Source organism: Callospermophilus lateralis, chromosome 16, assembly GCF_048772815.1.
Source record: "Callospermophilus lateralis isolate mCalLat2 chromosome 16, mCalLat2.hap1, whole genome shotgun sequence".
NCBI lineage: Eukaryota > Metazoa > Chordata > Mammalia > Rodentia > Sciuridae > Callospermophilus > Callospermophilus lateralis.
Window position 1 is genome coordinate 70,245,048 of NC_135320.1, and position 19,757 is coordinate 70,264,804.

General features: G+C 38.9%; 1 protein-coding gene across 1 annotated transcript in view; it reads left to right on the top strand.

Annotated features, from left to right (window-relative positions):
• Nucleotides 1-19,217, top strand: part of Slc30a8 (solute carrier family 30 member 8) — a 38,332-nt gene extending 19,115 nt beyond the window's left edge. The window contains exons 3-8 of the mRNA XM_076836240.2: nt 857-1,003; nt 5,022-5,175; nt 9,263-9,413; nt 11,029-11,134; nt 17,401-17,535; nt 19,072-19,217. Coding sequence (XP_076692355.2) covers nt 857-1,003; nt 5,022-5,175; nt 9,263-9,413; nt 11,029-11,134; nt 17,401-17,535; nt 19,072-19,217 — 839 coding nt within the window. The remainder of the gene's footprint in view (nt 1-856; nt 1,004-5,021; nt 5,176-9,262; nt 9,414-11,028; nt 11,135-17,400; nt 17,536-19,071) is intronic.
• The last annotated feature ends 540 nt before the right edge of the window (nt 19,218-19,757 follow it).

Here is a 19,757-nt window from a genome sequence, read left to right on the forward strand (position 1 = left end):
TACACAAGGCAATAAACAGCTGTAGGAGGACTAATCAGTCAGCAAAAGCTCTTTTCTGGGAAGATGTAGTAAAAGCAATAAAGGTTATTGCTCTCAAATGACAAATCCTGTTCAGGAAGAGAAGGACAAGGCTTTCCTTTAATTTCTACTTTGGAGGCTGAGGTCTTTTCAAAGGAGAATTAGAGGGATAAAGAGGAAACATCCCAAATGGATAGAAAAAGCAAGGCTGGACTCGTGCTGGGAGTCTTGCTGGGCTCAATTCCTATGCTATTTTGAACTCTTGTGGCATTCAGCATGCTCATTGGACAGTACCCGCCCTTTTCTCATTCTGCTCCTTCCTATGTGTGAAAGGGATCTTGAACTCAGGTGGATAATAAAAAAACCATTTGAACAAAAAGAAGTGGCAAGGACTATGGTAAAACTACAAGTCGATTAATTATACATCTGTGGGCCAGATGGCAGCATCTGGTCTGCAGATAGAGGTCCAGGTCCTCAGCGGGCACTTTGAGACCCTTTGAATCTGCCTATACCCCACAAGCATTACCTTTCTATAATCTCCTTTTTAGAATCTGTATGCTGCAGTCTAACTGGGATGTTCTCCACATGTGCCCTACACTTCCCAATCTCAAATGTTTTAATTTTCCCTTGAAATTCATTTTTATGTAATTGAATCGTATTGACTTTATGGGTCCATTTCTTTATCTGTCAAATTATGAAAAAGGAATAAATTAAAACAACTTGAAGATGCCTTTCTCTTCTAAAGTTGGGTGAGTCAGTAACATTTTTCATCAGCTATGGTTAGAACTGCTGTGAATCTAGCTGCATTCTGGGCCTTATGATATTTTGCATTCCTTAGGTGGGCACATTGCTGGGAGTCTTGCTGTCGTCACGGATGCTGCCCATCTCTTAATTGACCTGACCGGTTTCCTGCTCAGTCTCTTTTCCTTGTGGTTGTCATCAAGGCCTCCCTCTAAGCGGCTGACATTTGGGTGGCACCGAGCAGGTATAGTTCTTCACTTGAGCAATAATAACCAAGTGGCACTACAGAGTCAAACCCAGGGTTAAAATGGAAGGTAAAGAGTGAAGCCTTGTTCAAAAGTCTCTTAGGGATACACACCTTTGGGCCCAGGATAAAACGGATATGGGAATGTAAGCTGCTAATATTAATTCAACTAACAACCAGATGAATGGTGCTGCCTCTTGTTTATGAAACAATTGGAACTCGTGTGTCATTTTAGTAGCTACCCCAACACTAGGATCTCAGTATATGTTAGCAATGATAATGTTATTCATTTAACTACTTGTATTCCTGGAAGACAGGATTAAGCTAAAGTTTCTGCCATATCACAGAACAAGACTCAGAGAGCCTAAGAGAGTTGCAGAGATTAAAGAATTTCTCCCTAGGAAGTCAGGAACACATCATGGGCCTTCCTGCTCACAGAAAGCATTTAGTCATTGCTATGGTTTGAATGGTGCCTCCAAAATTCATGTTGCAATGTAATTGTCACTGTGACATTGTTAATAGTGGAACCTTAAAGAGACGATTACATCATGAGGGTTCTGTTCTTAACTAGTAGATTAATGCCTTAATTGCAGGAGAGGGTTCCTGATGTAAGGATGAGTTTGGCCCAATTATCTCTGTCTTGTGTACGCTTTTTTGCCCTTCTATTATCCTGTGATGCAGCATGGAGGCCCTTGCCTGATGCTGACACCTTGCCCTTTGGACTTCCCAGCCTCCAGAACTGTGAGAAATAAATCTCCTCTCATGATAAATCACCCAATCCTTTTTGTTAGCAGAAAAAAAATGCACTAAGACAGTCATCAGAGAATGTCTGACTATATTGCTCAATCAGTCATCACCAACAACAACAAAAGAAAAAAGAGGAGGAGGAGCAAGAAATGAAATTTCACTTTGGGGAGCTTTTCCTTCCACTGAGTAATTGCTTCCTTTTATCGAGGAACTGGCCTGGCTCATGGCAAAGGTTTACTTTCTGGGACCTTCTAATTTTGGCTCATTTTTACAAATTCACCCACCATTTCTATCTCCCCAACAAGAGCAATTCTACTTCTCCTCCTCTGTCCTGGGAACCAAAAGTTATAGCTCCATGTTTTTACATTGCTTGAGAAAATCAATATAAAGGAGAAGAGGGCAGAGCAAGGGCATCCATGTTGCTAGCCTTCACTGAAGTGTGCCCGTGGATGAGGACCACAACTCCTAGACTAACTACAGACTACAGGTTTTCAAGTTTAGAGTGATAGGAAGTTCTAATTTCATATTAAACAATTTACCATTGCAGATATTTTGGGATTGCTTTCCCTTTATCATTCAGAGAGAGATGAGATAATAAAAGCAATAAAGAGTTTGTCACTGTATAATCTGAGAATGCTTCCACCGTTCCTGAACAGAGCCACACTTGAAAACCATGAACCCATCATTTGTCTATATAATTTTTTGCATGTATTTCCTTCTTACCAATTCCATTGATCATAGTGGTTTTGTAAATGTAGGATAGTTTGTAAAGACAGGATGGACTCAGAATTTAGATCATTAATACTTTGTCAACTTGGTCATGGAAATCCATGAATGTTGATATTCCAAGACCAAGGCTGTTTAAAAGAACCCTCTGCTATAAGAGAAAATATTTCATAATTGAGTATAATATGGCTATTGAGAACTTTAAATATGCTTGGTACAACTGAAGAATAAGAGTGGTTTTTATTTTAAACATTTTAATTTAAGTAGCCACACATAATGGATGGCTATCATGTTAAGTAGACATATAAGTGAGCCCATCCTAGTCCACCCACAAATTGGTCTGACCAACCTGATGGCCTTACTCATCTCATGGTTTTCTTAGCAACCATGGTACCATTAGTCAGTGGTTCCTGAGGTGCTTTTTAATTTAGTTTTATTTTAACTAGTTCCTTTTTGGATTTCTGTCCTGTTGAGACCTGACTCTTGTTTCTTGGTGTTTGGGCTTTACCTCACTGTACCTCTCTGTTCCTGGCTTTAGAGTGAGACATGCTCTATTTCCATATCCTGATTTGGTTTCTTACAGATGGGATGTTTGGGACTTGATATCTCTGAATCCAATCTCTGTTTCTAGATAATCATAAATTCTTGAGAGTGGTCCTCATTAACTTCTGCAAAGGGAGTTTTAAATAGTCTGAGCAGACTAATAAAAAAATAAATATTTTTTGAGTGTTTGCTATATGTCATATTGGTTTCTCAGAGTTCCCTTATCAAAGTGCTTCAAACTGGATGGCACAAATAAAAATTTATCATCTCACAGTTCTGGAAAACAGAAAGCAAGGATCAAGACATCAGCAAGATTGGTTCCTTCAGACTGTGAGTGAAATCTTTCTCACTGAGCTGCAAGGGTTCCTGGGTTTGTAGATCCCTGCTTTAATCTTTACATGTTATTTGTCCTGTGTGCATGTCTGTGTCCAGATTTCCTCTTAGAATAGGTATAACAGACATATAGGATTATGGGACTACAATATGGCCTCATTTTAACTAATTATATCTCAAGGACCCTATTTCTAAGTACACAGTTTGAGGTACTAATGGTTAGCACTTCAATGGATGAATTTTGGGGGGACACAATTCCACCCATAGCATATATGTTAGACATATATGGCATTATGTTTTTAATATTTATTTTTTAGTTTAGGTGGACGCAATATCTTTATCTTAATTCTATGTGGTGCTGAGGATCAAATGCAGTGCCTCATGCATGCTACCTGAATACTCTACCACTGAGTCACAACCCCAGCCCCATATATGGCATTGTTTATAGATAAGGAAACTCAGGCTCAAATAGGTCAAGTGACTTGTACAAAGTCACATGGTCAGTCACTGACAGACCATCTGCATCTGATACTTGAACTCATGCCCTAAATACCTACACCAGCCTTTCCCATAGTATGAGAAATATTCCATGGATGGTTGGATAATAGATGATTTAACTGTCATATGGACAATAATTACACATCCTAATATGCATCAGAAAATAAATTAGCACATCAAATTCATAATTTCATGGATAAATTTGTTTAGGAAGAAGCTGAGGCTGCAAAGTTGATATTATTCGAAGAAAACATGAAGTGACTAATGAGACAGGTGGCATGTGAATATGGAAAAAGCCATAAAGGTTGTATATAAATGACAGAGGTCTGGGAAATAATAGCTGCACACTGGGTAGCAGCGCTTTACCTCACCCAGACTACAGGGAACTGACATCTGAGATTAATTTAAAGCAGGTAAGGATGACAGTATGGAATGTACCTGACCAGTGATTCACAGAATATTTCTAGACCCCAGTGGGTCTTTGGAATCCACTAAAAAGGCTGAGTTAAAGATCAGGGTAGGTGTTCAGCCATGCCTAAGTAAGCAAAGGTACTTTCCTCTGTGGGTAGATTGAACACTATCTTACTTTAATATTAATGTAACTGTCTCCGTTCTGATGCTTCTTTTCCTTGCAGTAGCTCTTAAAAGGCAGTTGGAGTGTTGATAAGGCTCTGAGCTCGCCTTTGTGTTTACAATATGTCGGGTTGGCAAATGAAACTCATTTTCATCAAGTACGATTTTATTTCACTAAAGGTGCCGGTACTGGCAAGTTGTAAATGTTTTATGGTAAAATTAAGAGTTTCTAAACACATTTTACTCGTTGTGTCTCATTATTTCATCCCCTAATAAGTTTCGATCATTTTAGCACCTGTTTAAATTAAAATCCCTGAGGAAAACTGTGAGGGCAGGCAGCAATTAATATGTTCTAAAGATGCTAAAATTGCTTAGAAATGTGGCTCATAATGAACTCAGACACTGGTGTTTTACGAATGCAACATTATAGTGCCTCATGTCAGCTCTAAAATCCACCCACACTTTTGCTTCATGAATCACTGAGTGAACTAGTTTGAAGCTTCTTTCTCTAGGGAGAAAAGCAATCTTATGACTCGGGTGTAAGTAGGTGATGTGTGGGTCCTTTGTGAGGAGTGTCCTTGTGTGTTTACATCCCTAGAGATCCTTGGTGCCCTGCTGTCCATCCTTTGCATCTGGGTGGTGACTGGTGTGCTGGTGTACCTAGCCTGTGAGCGCCTGCTGTACACTGACTACCAGATCCAGGCGACCGTGATGACCGTCGTTTCAGGCTGCGCAGTTGTGGCCAATATTATGTAAGTCGCCCCCATGCAAAGAGCCCATATGTTTTATTGTCAACCCTGTCTAGTTGAGGACTCTTTTGGAAACTCATCTACTTGTGAATATGATCACAGATCTGACACGGTGTTCCAATGGCTCCAAAAGTGACATTAAGGCTACAGACTAAAGAGATTTTAAATATTGGCTTCTATGACCTACCCATTTTGAAAGTTTCCACGGCGCCAGAGACAGAGCCAGGATCTTTTGATACACATTATCTGGCTTAGGGTTCACAGCACCCCAACTTCACTGATTAGGAAATTGCACTTCAGTGGATGAAATAGAGCGCCAGTTATGGAGAGTCAGCGTTTGAATCCAGAACCACAGACCCAGAATTGAGCTCCAAGCCATTCCGTGCATGTTGATGGTTCCATTGGGGATATGACTTTCTCCTCTTTAATTTTTTTTTGGCTGAAAAAGATTATGAGTTCCCAGAAAGTTGAGTTAAAAGGCATCTTAGAGTTTATTCACTTCAATTATCCTTCTACTTTTTAGTGCTCTTTTCCAATATCTCCATAAAATTGCCATTAGTTTTGTATATTATCACAGAACTAATAAAAGGGAATTTATTTTCCTCAAAACCAATATTTTTATCTTTGCTTCACTGTGCCTGCATGAAAATTCTTCAAGGTACGTTAGCTAGACTCTCCCTTTAGTTTCTACCCATTCTCTCATCCAGACAACCTTAAATCAATCTTATCAGAAATATGATTGAAAATCTCTTGCGTATAGGTTTGCTCTTCCCAAAGTTAACTAATGGATTACACATGACAGTGGAGTTTGTATCCCAGGGTTTTGATAGTTTTGGGTTAATTTTCCCCTTCTTACTTAATGATCTAATTCTAAAACTATCTATCTATCCATCCATCCATCCATCCATCCATTTATCTAGCTACCAACAATCCACTACCTATCTACCTATCACCTGTAGAAGACAGAAAAATGACATTCCAAATATGCCCACATCCAAATCCCTGGAATTTCTGAACATGTCAATTTACATAGCAAAAATAATTTTGTAAATGTAAGTAGGATTCTCAGATGAGGAGATCATGCTGGGTTTTCCACATGGTCCCATGTAGCCATGTGGGTCCTAAAATGAGGAAGGTAGAAGTTCAGAGAGGAGAGCAAATGCTACACTGCTACACTACTGGTGCTGGCACTGAAGCTGGAGGGAGGGACCTGGGACCATGGGATAGAAGTGGCCTCTAGAAACAGACAAGGCAAGAAAATAAATTCCTTCCCACAAATCTATCAGGAAGAATGCAGTCCTGCAACCCCACTTAGACTTCTGATTCCCAGAACTAGAAGATAATAAATTTGCATTGGTTTAAGGCATGAAGGGTTTGTGGTAATGTTACAGAATTAATAGGAGGCTCATATACGGGTTGAACATCCCTAATCCCAAAACCCCAAATCTGAAATGTTCTAAATGCAGAAACTTCTTGATCACCAACATCTTCTCAAAGTTTCATATTTTTGAGCATTTTGGATTTTCAGATTAGAGATGCTTAATTTATAAAGTCTATGCAAATATCCTAAGATATGACAAACTCAAAAAATCCGAAATGCTACTGGTGCCAAACATTTCTGGTATTCAACCACGACTACCTACTTGTCATCTAGCCATCTTGCAGTGCAGCTTGATACATGTCATGAGGTCAGTTTTTACATGGGAGTGAAGAAGGCAGCGATGGAAGAATGGTGCTTTGAACAGAGGATTCTAAGAGAGGGCACAATGGAATCTCTGGAATTCAGGGACAAGTTGAGCACGTTCAGTTCGCAAATGCTGCCTTGTGTCACTAAGTCTTACATCCTGGGGCTGCGGTCCCCCACCTCTCAGTTCATGAACTATTGTTCCGTCTCAGAGCTAAACGATCAACAGAATAACGTTTAATCTGCCATCACTTGCTAGATCCTCTCTCCTACCAGTTAACCTGAAACTGCATTTCGCATTGGCACTGGAAGAAAGAGTGTGGGCAGATCAATGCAAAGCTATCATTTTGAGGAGATAAATGCTCTAGAGCACATGTACTGCTGACTGGGGGTCAATAACATCATCTTTGCATAAAGAGAACAATATGTCCTCAAGGCAGCAGGAAGAATGAAAGTATTAATAATTTCCCGAGAGTCATATGTCACATAGGTTGTGTCAATGCTACACAAAGATGAAGGATATTCCTAGCCAACTGCCACATCAATCTGAGACTTTAATGATGGAGTTCGACTTTCAAAATAGATATCATCCAAGTTTTCTTTTTACTGCGACTGCTTTTGAACATGACCTTAACCTTGCAAGTACTTTTCATTCTTAGAAAGACAAGGGAATTGAAAAGCCCTGCCTTCTTTGTGCAAACAGATAGTTATTTATGGATAAAGGTGCTGAGTGATTGTAATGTTTTCTCCAAGAACTGAGATTGCAGGTTGCAAATTCTTCAAGATGTTGTAGTGATTGAATATGGAGAAATCAGAATTGCAATTTGCAAATAAATTTTGGGGCCCAAAATCCGGACAGAAAATTCTAGTAGAAGTGGTGAAGGGGTTCTGTGATGAAGGGTGTAGACAGAGCTTTAAGGCTATTGCAGGCTAATTTTTTCTGCCTAAAATATTCCTTCCTTTCATAACCTTTTAAATTCAGCTCACTTGCTGTATCTCTCTAAGTCAGGCTCCTCTGTTGGCATTATCCAAAGCAGCAATTCTTAGTAACCATATTATAATTAGAAATTTCCATTTGTGTTAGTTTGTGTGTGCAGGCACGTGTGTGTGTGTGTGTGTGTGTGTGTGTGTGTGTGTGTGTGTTTAAAATCTTTGCTGTCTCTAACACAGTTAAAGCTGCACTAGGAAGGGAATGCATATATTTTTATTCACTATATAACTGAAGTATTTAATAGCACTTTGTGCATGAGTTCTTAAGAAAGTTTTACCTTTTTAAATAAAACAAGTAAAAGGGTGAAGGACACTGTGATGATCATATATGGTAAATCTGGAAGAGTGTCTGTTAGCTGCCAGTCACATTGGGCTGTCTAACTTTGAATTGTAACTCATAGCTAAGGTGTTTCTATCCAAACACAACAATCTGAAAACTGTGCCTTCTGTAATGATCACATTTTGGCACACAGCAGTCATTCCACCTTGTGGTGATGGCTTAAGACTGCAAAAAGACTATATATATATATATGGTGTCCCAAGCAATAAGAGGTTTTTAAAAAGTCTTTATTCCAAAATGTTCCAAAAGGGTATTTGGCAAAACATTCCTTGTTGACCATCAGTGAAACAATTCTCCTTTTATATCTAGTATAAACTTTGTGAATGTTATAGATAAATAGAATCAGTTGCATAATTTTTAGTGACTACTACTTTATCACCTTGACTTGGACAAGAGATGCTACACTTTGCAAGACGTTGTATATGTATGTGTGTGTGCACGCGTGATGTACATAAACAACTACTTTTACAATATATTAATGTATCTTTGCTTCTAGATAAATAACTGTATATACATACACAAAACACTCTCACCATATGCCATTAAGAAATTATTCAAATTTTAAATGCTCATAGAAATGAACAAAATTAAGTAAAATAAAAGTTTAAAAAAAATCCCATGATGAGATTCTTTCACTATTATTTTGTTTTATTCCTTTCCATTGCTTTTTGAATTTGAAACCAGTATATTAAATCAAGCTCTCCCAAGCTCAGATTTAAGTATAAATCAGAGGCTGACATTTAGTAGATGAATGAAATTTTTCCTTTTTATTGTAAAATGTTTGATTTTTATCAAAGAAATGTTGCTTTCCCATTTTAATGTGAAAGAGAATAACATTAGGTGGATGAATGAGAAAACTGAGGTAAATTTTTATGGTTTGTCCTTGTGTGAAAAATTTAAAACTCTGTGATACATCTGTATTCAAACATAACTCCAAAATGATACATTGTAAAGCATACCTTTTTTTTAACTACCTGCCATTTTGAATAATGCGTGTTATTGCCAGCTCCTTTGTTCTGCTGCCTAGGTTTGTAAGGGCTAATCTCACGTGTACCAAGAACATTGTTGTCTTTCAGACTAGCTGTGGTTTTGCACCAGAGACACCTTGTCCACAATCACAATGAAGTACAAGCTAACGCCAGTGTCAGAGCAGCTTTTGTGCATGCCCTTGGAGATGTATTTCAGAGCATCAGTGTGTTAATCAGTGCTCTTATTATCTACTTTAAGGTGAGTGTAAGTGAATGTACCCATATTGTAGTAATTACATGCATTAGCACAGAGGCTGACCCTCCAATATTGCAAATACCAACAACCTTATCTGAGTTTACCTATACAAACTGCTTTGTGAGATCAAAACAAACACTCAAAGTCTGAAACCTGAGTCTTTCCCAAATTCCTAAGAACTATGTCTTTAACTATTGGGCTGCCAATCTTTCAAAAAAGCAGTTCCTTTTGCCATGCCGATAAGGTAGACAACAATGAAACTATTAATACCTTAGAGTTCTTAGGTAGTAAGCAACAGAAAAGATCTCTGACTCATTTAAGAAAAAAATAAATAAATAAACACGTGTATTGGCTGAAATCTATTGAACATATTTCAGGACAGAAATTAAGGTAGAAATATGGGCAAGTTTTGGTATCTAAATTTTAGAAATAATAACAACTTCTGTCTCAGGCACCATGCTAAAATAAATGTGACTTGACCAATTTTTTTCTTCCTGTTCTTGTCACTGCTGAGGATTCATATTTCTTGGAAGGGGAGTCCAGTTGACCCTAGTTTGAGTCCTGTGCTTGCCACCTGGTTGGGGAAGATTAAGCACCTGATGATTCATCTGTCCTACCAATATCGCTCATGGGCAGAAGGGTTTGGTTCCCCCAAAGCAGGATTCTAATTCAAGAACCCTCTCACCTTGAACAAATAAATATGCTCTACAGATTGCTATCAGTTAATATCAAGAATGAACAGGGGTGGGTAAGGGAGGGTGGGGAAGGCAAAGAAGGAAGGAAGCTTTTAGCTCTTACCTTTTGCATCATGATGGTCCAATTTGCAGGGACTCTTTACTGTTTTTCCTAAGATATAAAAATATGTAAGCAAAATCACAGACATATATGAATTTGAGAAAATGTGCCTTGAAAACTTCAAGACTAAGGCATAAATATTTTAAACTTGGAAGAATTAGTGGAGTTTGAGAGACCCTTTACAAAGGTTAGGTTGATGCTGAGTTTCTTAGAGAGTGGAGCCTGGACTTGCCTGTGGCATTGAATTTCATCAAGGGAAGAACAGTAGGTGTTTTACCCCAAAGTTATGGGATCCAGTAGAGAGAGAGAGAGAGAGAGAGCAGGAGTAACACCTTTGCTTAGACCCTTAGGGCTGTGTCACAGATACCTATCTCAGAGTATGTGTAATAGAGGAGAAGGAAAGAAAGAGACTAACCCCAGTACACCAAGACCAAGGGCTGGTTGCACTTGGGACAAATGCAACCTCTCAGTAAATGATATCCTTTCTTGTTCTCATCATAATTAAGGCTGAATAGTCATTGCACATTGTGGGTATCTTTGTGCTTGTTTTTTACACATATACAGAATTTAAATCAGACCTCTTAAGAATGTCTTTCACTTTCATTTTTGAATAGTCTTTACTCTTTGGTAACTGGTAATTTAGAGCTGATAGGACAGATTGAGTCTTCAAGAAGGACATCTTGCCTTTGTGTTGGGTTTCCAAGTGTCAGGGGGACAAATGTGTGACTGGGAAAGAAGGGAACAGGGAACTGCAGCTATTTTATTAATCAAGCTTTCTCCAAGAGAACTATGAATTCAGTTAACCAAAATTGCTGTTTTTTAGCCAGACTACAAAATAGCTGACCCAATCTGCACATTTATCTTCTCCATTCTGGTGCTGGCCAGCACTGTCATGATCTTAAAGGACTTCTTCATCTTACTTATGGAAGGTAGGAGGGATCTCATGATTATTCCTAAGATCAATGCTTTTTCCCCCTATGATCACACAAGGGGATGACAGCAAGGTGTGCTCACTGTTTATTTGTATTATGGGAAAAATTAAAAGCTGATAAGGAATTTTTTGTGAAAATGAACGTTTGATTTTTATTTATATGGGAACAGATAAAAAGTGGCTTCTACTTGTATCTCGAGCAACTGTTAAATATCCCACATCATAAATATGGTAAGTGTTTTAATCAGTGTTTTTGCTGCTGTGACTAACAGATCTGACCAGAACAACTGTAGAGGAGGAAAGTTTATTTGAGGGCTCACGGGTTCAGAGGTCTTAGTCCATAGAAGGCCAGCTCCATTCCTCTGGGCTCTAAGAGAGGCTGAACATCATGGCAGAAAAGTGTGGCAGAGGGAAGCAGCTCACATTGTGATTAGAAAGTAGAGAGACTTGCCAGATAAAAATATATATACCCCAAAGCCACACACCCCCCATCCCACCTCCTCCAGCCACACCCTACCACTTCAGTTACCACTCAGTTAATCCCTACCAAGGGATTAAATCACTGATTGGGTTAAGACTCTTACAACCCAATTATTTCGCCTCTGAACCTTTTTGTACTGTCTCACATGTGAGATTTTGGGAGACACCTCACATCCAAACCATAACAGTAAGTATAAGCATTAATAGTGGAGAAAGATATTGCCCAAATATAATTATATTCCTAATTATATCTGGAGAAGACTTAAGAAAGGACAATAAAAATCTACCTCTCAGGCAACATTATATCTGAACATTTATGTCTGATTGTGGCTTGAAATACAAGAACACCAGGGTGACTTGACTTATTTGTCAAGTGCTTACTGAACTCTGACTGCTGGATCATGTGCTCAAAACTAGAGCTACAGAGATGAGCTAAGATGAGACTTGTTTCTGTCTTCAAGAGTGAAACTTTAGCGAAGGGAGAAAGAGATAATTCAAATAATCACTCAGAAATGGAATTGAAGTGCTACTGAGAAATGGTGGGGGAATTTGAACAGCTGGGGGAGAGAGACAGGTGGTCCCCGGGGTGTGCTGAAGAGGTGATGTTTTTTGACTTGCTCTCCCCCTGGTAGGATCTCATGCTAATTAACCTCATTCAACACAGCCAGAGTCTAGTCCTGATGACTCTCCTGGCTGGTCTAGCTCCTGGGGTCTTCTAATTAGTCAGGAAGAGATGAAATGCCTTCACTGTCAAGAAATTTTTTGTATGACTAAAGCTTATTGGCCACCTCTCCTGACATTATGCATTTTGCTGATTTTCTTTTCCGTTGGCAAAAGTAGTTGAAGAACTGCTAGTTTTTGACCTTTCCAGGCTACATCTTTACTGGCAGTTAGGTTGGAGAGAGATTGTGCAATTGAAAAGGTAGAATTGCAGAGACCTCGGTTCAAATCCTAGCCATGAAAGTTTCTAGCACTTTAGACTTAATTCTGAACTTTAGTTTTCTCAACTCAAATCTGGGAATAATATTCACCTTGCAGTGCTGTTGAGAGGATTAGATGGATCTATGGCATCATTTCTGGAACACAGTGGGAACTGGATGTGTACAACTTCTTAGCTGGCTTTTTAGTTTGACTAGAATATAGGAACTATAAAGCTAGGTTGTGGAAATGAACCCTATACTGCATATTATTCTCACATCAAGAAAGTCCCAATTCTTGGCCACAAGCTGTGGCCATAGACCTGGTCAGTCATTGATACTAATGACCTCCGAAGAGCTAGATAAGAGAGTCTTGATCAGAATAAATTCATCTTTGTCACTGGAAAAACTATTTGATACTAGGTGAAATGGGAGAGCTACTGACTCACAGTGATGTTATCTTAGTGTACAAGTTGAGTAGCCATTATCCAAGATACTTGGGACCAAAGTGTTTCAGGCCTTAGAGTTTATTTTTAACATTTGCATAATGAGATATTTGGAGATGGAACTCAAGTCTAAATGTAAAATTCACTAATGTTTCACACACACCTTGTGCACATAGCCTGAGGTAATCTTATGGAATAGTTTTAGTGCTTCTGCATTTTGACTGAGACCCATTCTTGTGGCCTCATGTTGGTTCTGAAAAAATTTTGGATTTTGGAAGATTTATGGTTTGGGGTTTTTAGATTAGGGAAGTTCAATGTACTAAAGTATATTAGAGGCATAAGGTACCTGATTATATTTGCAAGGTGATTTATCATCATTACATTGACAGTTTGTAATGAACACAAATGATGTCATATTTTCTATTCTACTTATTAGAAAAACAGATATTATGGAGGATCTTGCTTAAAAATCTTGATAGACTGAGCCAGCAGTTATCAGACTTTGGAGGCATCAAAATTACTCAGAGGTGTTATTGAAGTGCAGATCACTGGACCCAAACCCACAGCTTTTGGGTCAGTAGGTTTTGTGTAGGAGAAGGGGCTGAAAGAGCAAGAATATGAATTTCTGCCAAGATGTTGATACTGCTGGTCCCAGCACCATACTTTGAGAACCACTGGATGAACCTTATCATATTTTGGGATTCCTCCATGAGGAGAAGGATGATGATAGCTCTGGGAATTAAAATCTCAATCAGATCTGGAGGTTTGCATCATATCAACTATCCAGATAATTAAAAGTATCCAAACATAGGCTGAACTTTTCTTTTTGTCCAGCTCATTTTGAGTCACGGTAGACCAAGTCCCAGAGTGCAGTCACCTTCAGTAACACTATTGAGTGCACATTTAAGGATTCTACTCCTAGTGGGCACCATCATTATTGGCAGATAGTGCTATGACACTAAAATGGATAATGGAGATGAACATTCACTACCCATTTTCTAAACTGAGTAACAAATGAACTTTCTGACTTTGAACTTGAGAATATTTGGTCTATCAAATCACAGGTGCCTCTATTTTCTTTCCTGAGGGCCAAGTACTAAGCTTCAGCAATTGTCACTATTATGGAAATTACTGACTTACAGAAAGATCAGAGAAAAACTGAAGTACAATTTAAGAAGATTGTTTTCCACCCCTCCTATCTCAGAAAAACTCTTCCCTGGAAATTATCTCTCTTAAATTTTTAAAGAAACAGTACAGAGTCTGAGCTATCTTAGCTAATTAATGAAAATGGCAGGTAACTCTTTACTGGAAGACACCTAATTTTTTAAATTAGTTTAATATAAAATAATTCCATACCTGGTAAAATTTTAAAATAAGACAGAAAAGTATAAAATAAGAAATTGTTTCCCCATATTTCCACCTCTAAATTCTCAATCCTGTGCTTTAGGGGTCACTTCTATTAATAAGTGAACATACATTCATACATCTTTCCCAAAACATTCATTCATTTGCTTGCCTTTTTTAAAAATAAAATATGAGATTAAATGATGTTATTTATTTGTTCTCTATCTTGCTATCCTTCACTTTGAGATATTTCATATCACCACATAAACAATACCCCATTTTTTCATATCTGCAATTACTCCACTGTATGAATGAGTGTTTTTCCTTACAGTTGGCATTACAAACAATGTTATGGTTACCACTATTATACTTGCCTATTTTTAAACACTTGTAACAATGGAATAATTCATAGAATTAGTATTTTTGTTTCAAAGTTATATGTATTTTAAAATTGGATAGATTGGCTACTTTTACCCAAGATACCACATCAATTTCTTTGCTACAACAGTATGTGCAAATACTCACGTTTTCACATCCTCATCATCATTGAGTATTATCAAACTAGTGATTCTTTTCTCATTTGACAATTGAAGCATTATATATTATTGATTTCATATGTAATTCTTTAATTATTATGGCATTGAATGTTATTTTCAGATATTTATTAGCCATGGAAGTTATCTTTTTAACATCTATTTTGGATGTTTTCCTGGATACATTAATATTTTTTCAGACTTTTCCTCAATAAAAGAAGTTTCTAGGCTGTGCTGGAGCATCTGCATCATGAGGGATATGCCTCCTGCTTGACAACCTTATATCTTAGTATAAAGATATAAGGCCTTTTGTTCTCCATAAAAGAAAAAAAGTAAATGTCAAATTATAGTGACATCCTGACTTCAGGGGTCCTAGATGACAGCAGGTCTTCACAGAGTCACCTGAAACTCCCCCCAAAAGATGACACACACTAGTTCTAAGAATGAAATTTTTGATTCCTTTGCCTAAACTCTTACCTTCGCTTGACATGTCAATGCTCAGAGATTCTGAGCTCTCTGTCACTTATCTGTGTGGCCTTAGCAATGTTCTTAAGTTTTCTAACCCCTATTTCATCAGTTAAGTGGGAACTACAACATTGATAACTAGCCCATAAATTTCTTAGGACTCTTAAATAAAATAATTGTTATAAATAAAGTGTTTAGCACAAACCTTATACATGATAGGTACTCAATAAAGACTTTTGTTATTTAGAAAATAACAATTTGCCTTAAGACTTCATGCATACTCTATGATTCATCTGAGGCAAGAATTCCTTTAGTTTCATTCTAATGCCCTGAGTCTTTTGTTGCTCATAGAGTAAAAGGATATGTTGATCAGCTCTTCATTACTTCCATGGTACAATAAAAATGGGGTTAAACTAAACTCAAATCCTAGAAAACTTTGGGTTAATCGGAAGAAAATCCCCTATGAGAAGATTCTTAAAGCTCAAAAAAGGTAGGTTAAGATTCCTTATTTGTATACATAGGTGGGTTTGTCTCTAAATGCTCATTGTAATTATCTGGTAAGTATTTTAAAAGACTTATACCCAGGCTCCAGAGAACTAGATTTAATTGTCTGGGGAGTCTTGATATATTTTAGCAGACAGCAAGACTGAAAAACATGTGCGGTCATGCTACTCAGGGACTCACAGGTGTGAGCGTCATGGTTCTTAATCTCACCTGTGTAAAAGACTCACCTGGTGAGCACTGAGGTTGGGTCTCCTCCCCAGAGAGCTGATTTCATGGGTCTTGGGAGTAACCTTGTCATCAGGATTTCTAAACTGTGCCAGCAATTTTGATGTGCACACAAGGTTCAGAACCACCTGAAGATCTGGGGGTTTCAGAACCTCACCCATGGAGCTTTCCATTAGGGGGCCCAGAACAGAGCCAAATCTTTATTATTTTTAACAAACATCTCAGGGGTTTGCATTGTGCATTATATAGAGTTGAAATAGAGGCTACAAATGAATCATTCTTAGACATATATTCTACAGATCCTCTTTGGGTCATCTTTAGCTGATAGGGATTTACTTAATATACGATTTTACCATTGTTGTGCTGGTTGGATTGGTATTTTTCCAATTTTTTTTTTTTTGGAAAGTTTTTCCAAAAAAAACATTTTTTTTAAAAAAAAATTCTTATATTGAGTTGATTTCTGTTTTCCTATTCCAACCAACCATTTCTTTCTCTCTCTGAAGTTAGCCAGAGAAATTGTCCTTACACATTCATGTTCTGTCACCTTCTATATGACAGGTCTTGCAACATTTGAAAAAAGTGATCACACCTCTCCTGGGCTTCTCTTCTCCAAGTTAGAGACACCCAGTTCCTTTGCCCAAAAGAAGAGCTGGTTGACTGCCAGATTTCCCACCTTCCTGTATTCCTCACGTGGTTTCTTTAGACACAAAGATGACAGTCAAACTATTCCATGTTCTGACCCAGCCACTGAATGCAGACTAATGTAGTAAACTAATGGAAAATTTACAAATCAAATCATAAGATGGTATTACAATGTTAGGATCCTCTATTAGCACAGTCCATTGAGTGACCTGGTAGATAACCAACATTTTTATAGCGTTACAATTTACAAAAACCCGATACCTCTTGAAGGGCTCCTCAGAGAACTCTGTGATCTACAAATTGTTCTTATCATCCCTATTTTACTACAAATATGCCGAGGATCAGAGAAGCTTCATAATTGGAGTAAATTCACAATAGTCGTAGGCAGGATGCTAACCCAGGATTCATTGAATATCAAATCCCACGTCGCTTCATTTTGCTTTCCAGGGTGCACGCGGATAATTAGGAAAAGCACAATTAGTTTAATAATATACTAAGGATGATTACTATTTTTGATTGTTGCATAGTAAATCCTGCAAGGATTCTGCCTGTGAACTTCTGATTGATGGTAAACCTTTGGAAATAGTCGGATTTGTAAACATTTGAAGTAGGAAGCCAGAAAAGGGGAGGGTAAGTTGGGGAGGGCTTGGCAGTGCAGTTAGCCATCTCCACCAGTTGAGTAACGACGCCTCCCGCTCCTTCCATCAGGTGTACCAAAGGGCCTGAATTACAATGTTGTGAAAGAGCTCATCCTGGCAGTCGATGGCGTTGTCTCTGTGCACAGCCTGCACATCTGGTCTCTAACAACGAACCAAGTGATTCTCTCTGTTCATGTTGCCACAGGTCAGTGAGTTTTGTAAACATCCCTAGGCAAGATTCCATCCTTGTCCTGAAAAGTCAGTAATTTCTCTTCTCTTCCCAGGGCTGACCTTAGTATCCATTGCCTGTCAAAATAGCTGTCCAGTGGTTTGGACTTTGAAAACCCATCTGTTTATGGTGGTTGTCACAGCAACCACGATACCAATGACATTCTCCAGGCTGATTGCAGTGCAATACAAAGACCCAAAATGTCTCCTCAACTTCAAGGCCTTGGACTCTGAAAATTCCACTTCACCTGTTTGGCTTGGTGTCTGACCACTAAAAATACAGAAAAGAATTTAGCAGTAAATCTTTTTTTTTTTTTTTTTTTTTAAAGAGAGAGGTGAGAGAGAGAGACAGACAGAGAATTTTTAATATTTATTTTTTAGTTTTCGGTGGACACAACCTCTTTGTTTGTATGTGGTGCTGAGGATCGAACCTGGCCGCACGCATGCCAGGCGAGTGCGCCACTGCTTGAGCCACATCCCCAGCCCTAGCAGTAAATCTTGATCGAATCTCTGCTGTGTATAAGATGCTCTGCTCAGTGCGGATGTTGGAGGAAGAAACTGAGGCCCCAACCATAAAATTCAAACAAGCTAACAGATGTGCTGGGAGAATTAGGGCAGGTCCTTCCCTGGGTGGTTGGAGATTCTGTGGCCATGTGAGACGATTCTCAGGACATTATACTAACAGCTACTTTTTTTTAAAGTAGAAGGTGATTTTGTCTCTGAAATGTCTCGGAGCTGGGAGAAATAGGAAGTGGGAGGTCTTTCACTGCCTCAGGAGAGAGCTTAGGCCAAGGATGATGAGTTAGGCTGCTAAAATATAGCTCAAGAAGTTACTTAGTGGCAGAGGGACAGGGACACCAGTGACCGTCATTTGGGTGCTATACTTCTCAGACATTCTCATCTTCTCTGAGGGGCTCAGATCTGGCTTCGGGGAATTTACAGCATTCTCTACGCCAATATTTCACTGCAAATGAAAGAATATAGTAAACAATCAGGTTACTGGGGAAGGGACTTTATAGCCTCCTGATACCATTTGGGACAGGAAAAAAGATGGCAGTGGGGGTAGTTGCTCTAAGAGAGGTCTGTGGGGAGCTCTAAATGCTTCCTGCTTCCTGTCACTTGCCTTGATATAAATTCTAATTAAATCCCAAACTGCAACCCAGAGATCCCTGGGGGCTGGTGAGCAGGACAGTGTAAGAAATAACAGTTCTATCTTGGCTCTTTCAGGGTTTGTCTCCCCTCCATACTCAGCTCCTGGGAGTGCCAGGCTCCAGAGGTAACTAACTATGGGCAGGAAGAGTTCCCATAGTGACAGGGCACTCTGCTGCACTTGAATGTCCCCTGCCTTGTCTGTGTGAACACAGCAGAGCCAATGTGGCTTCCTCTGAGTGCTCTGCCTATGCTGCCCAGTCCCCCACTCCCCAGGCCCAAGACAGAGCACTTGAAGCTGAAGTCTTAGCCATGGCTCATGTGTGTAATCAATGCTAATCTCACCCTGGCTCTTTATCAACAGCAGCCAGCCGGGACAGCCAGATCGTCCGGAGAGGAATTGCTAGAGCTCTCAGCGATAGCTTTCCTGTGCATTCGCTCACGATTCAGGTGGAATCTCCAGTCGACCAGGACCCTGCCTGCCTTTTCTGTGAAGACCCCCGGGACTAGCTCAGTCACACTGTCAGCTTCCTCTGTTTGATAGACCACAACATGCTGCTGGGTAACTTCTGAAACATCAGAAATAAGTAACCAGAGGAAGAATTTTGAGAAAGTCATGATACGGTGTAATGCCCGTTTTATTCTGAAGATGCATATAGATCCATCCGTCAATTGGCTTATATACTCACGAGTAGCAGTGTTCGATTATATGAAAGGTGTAAAGGTTATTCTTAATTGGCACCAAGATAACAGCAATAAAAGTTTTACCTCCCTCCAATAAAGCATCCTGAAAATGAGTAGGTGAATATGAATTCAAGAAAGTCTTATCTCTTCAGTGGAAGAGACAAATAGCCACAAAATTCCCCCCAAACCTCAGGGGTAAAAGGGAATCTAGAGTCATTAGAATTTGATTTTTCCACCATCCTTAGCTAAGGTGATCTGGGCAAACATCTTCTGCTCCCATCAACATCACAACTAAATGGGGTAGAAATTTCCTCTGTTAGTCTTGGATACAAATTATGTTGTTATGTGTCTGGAACTGTTGAATTG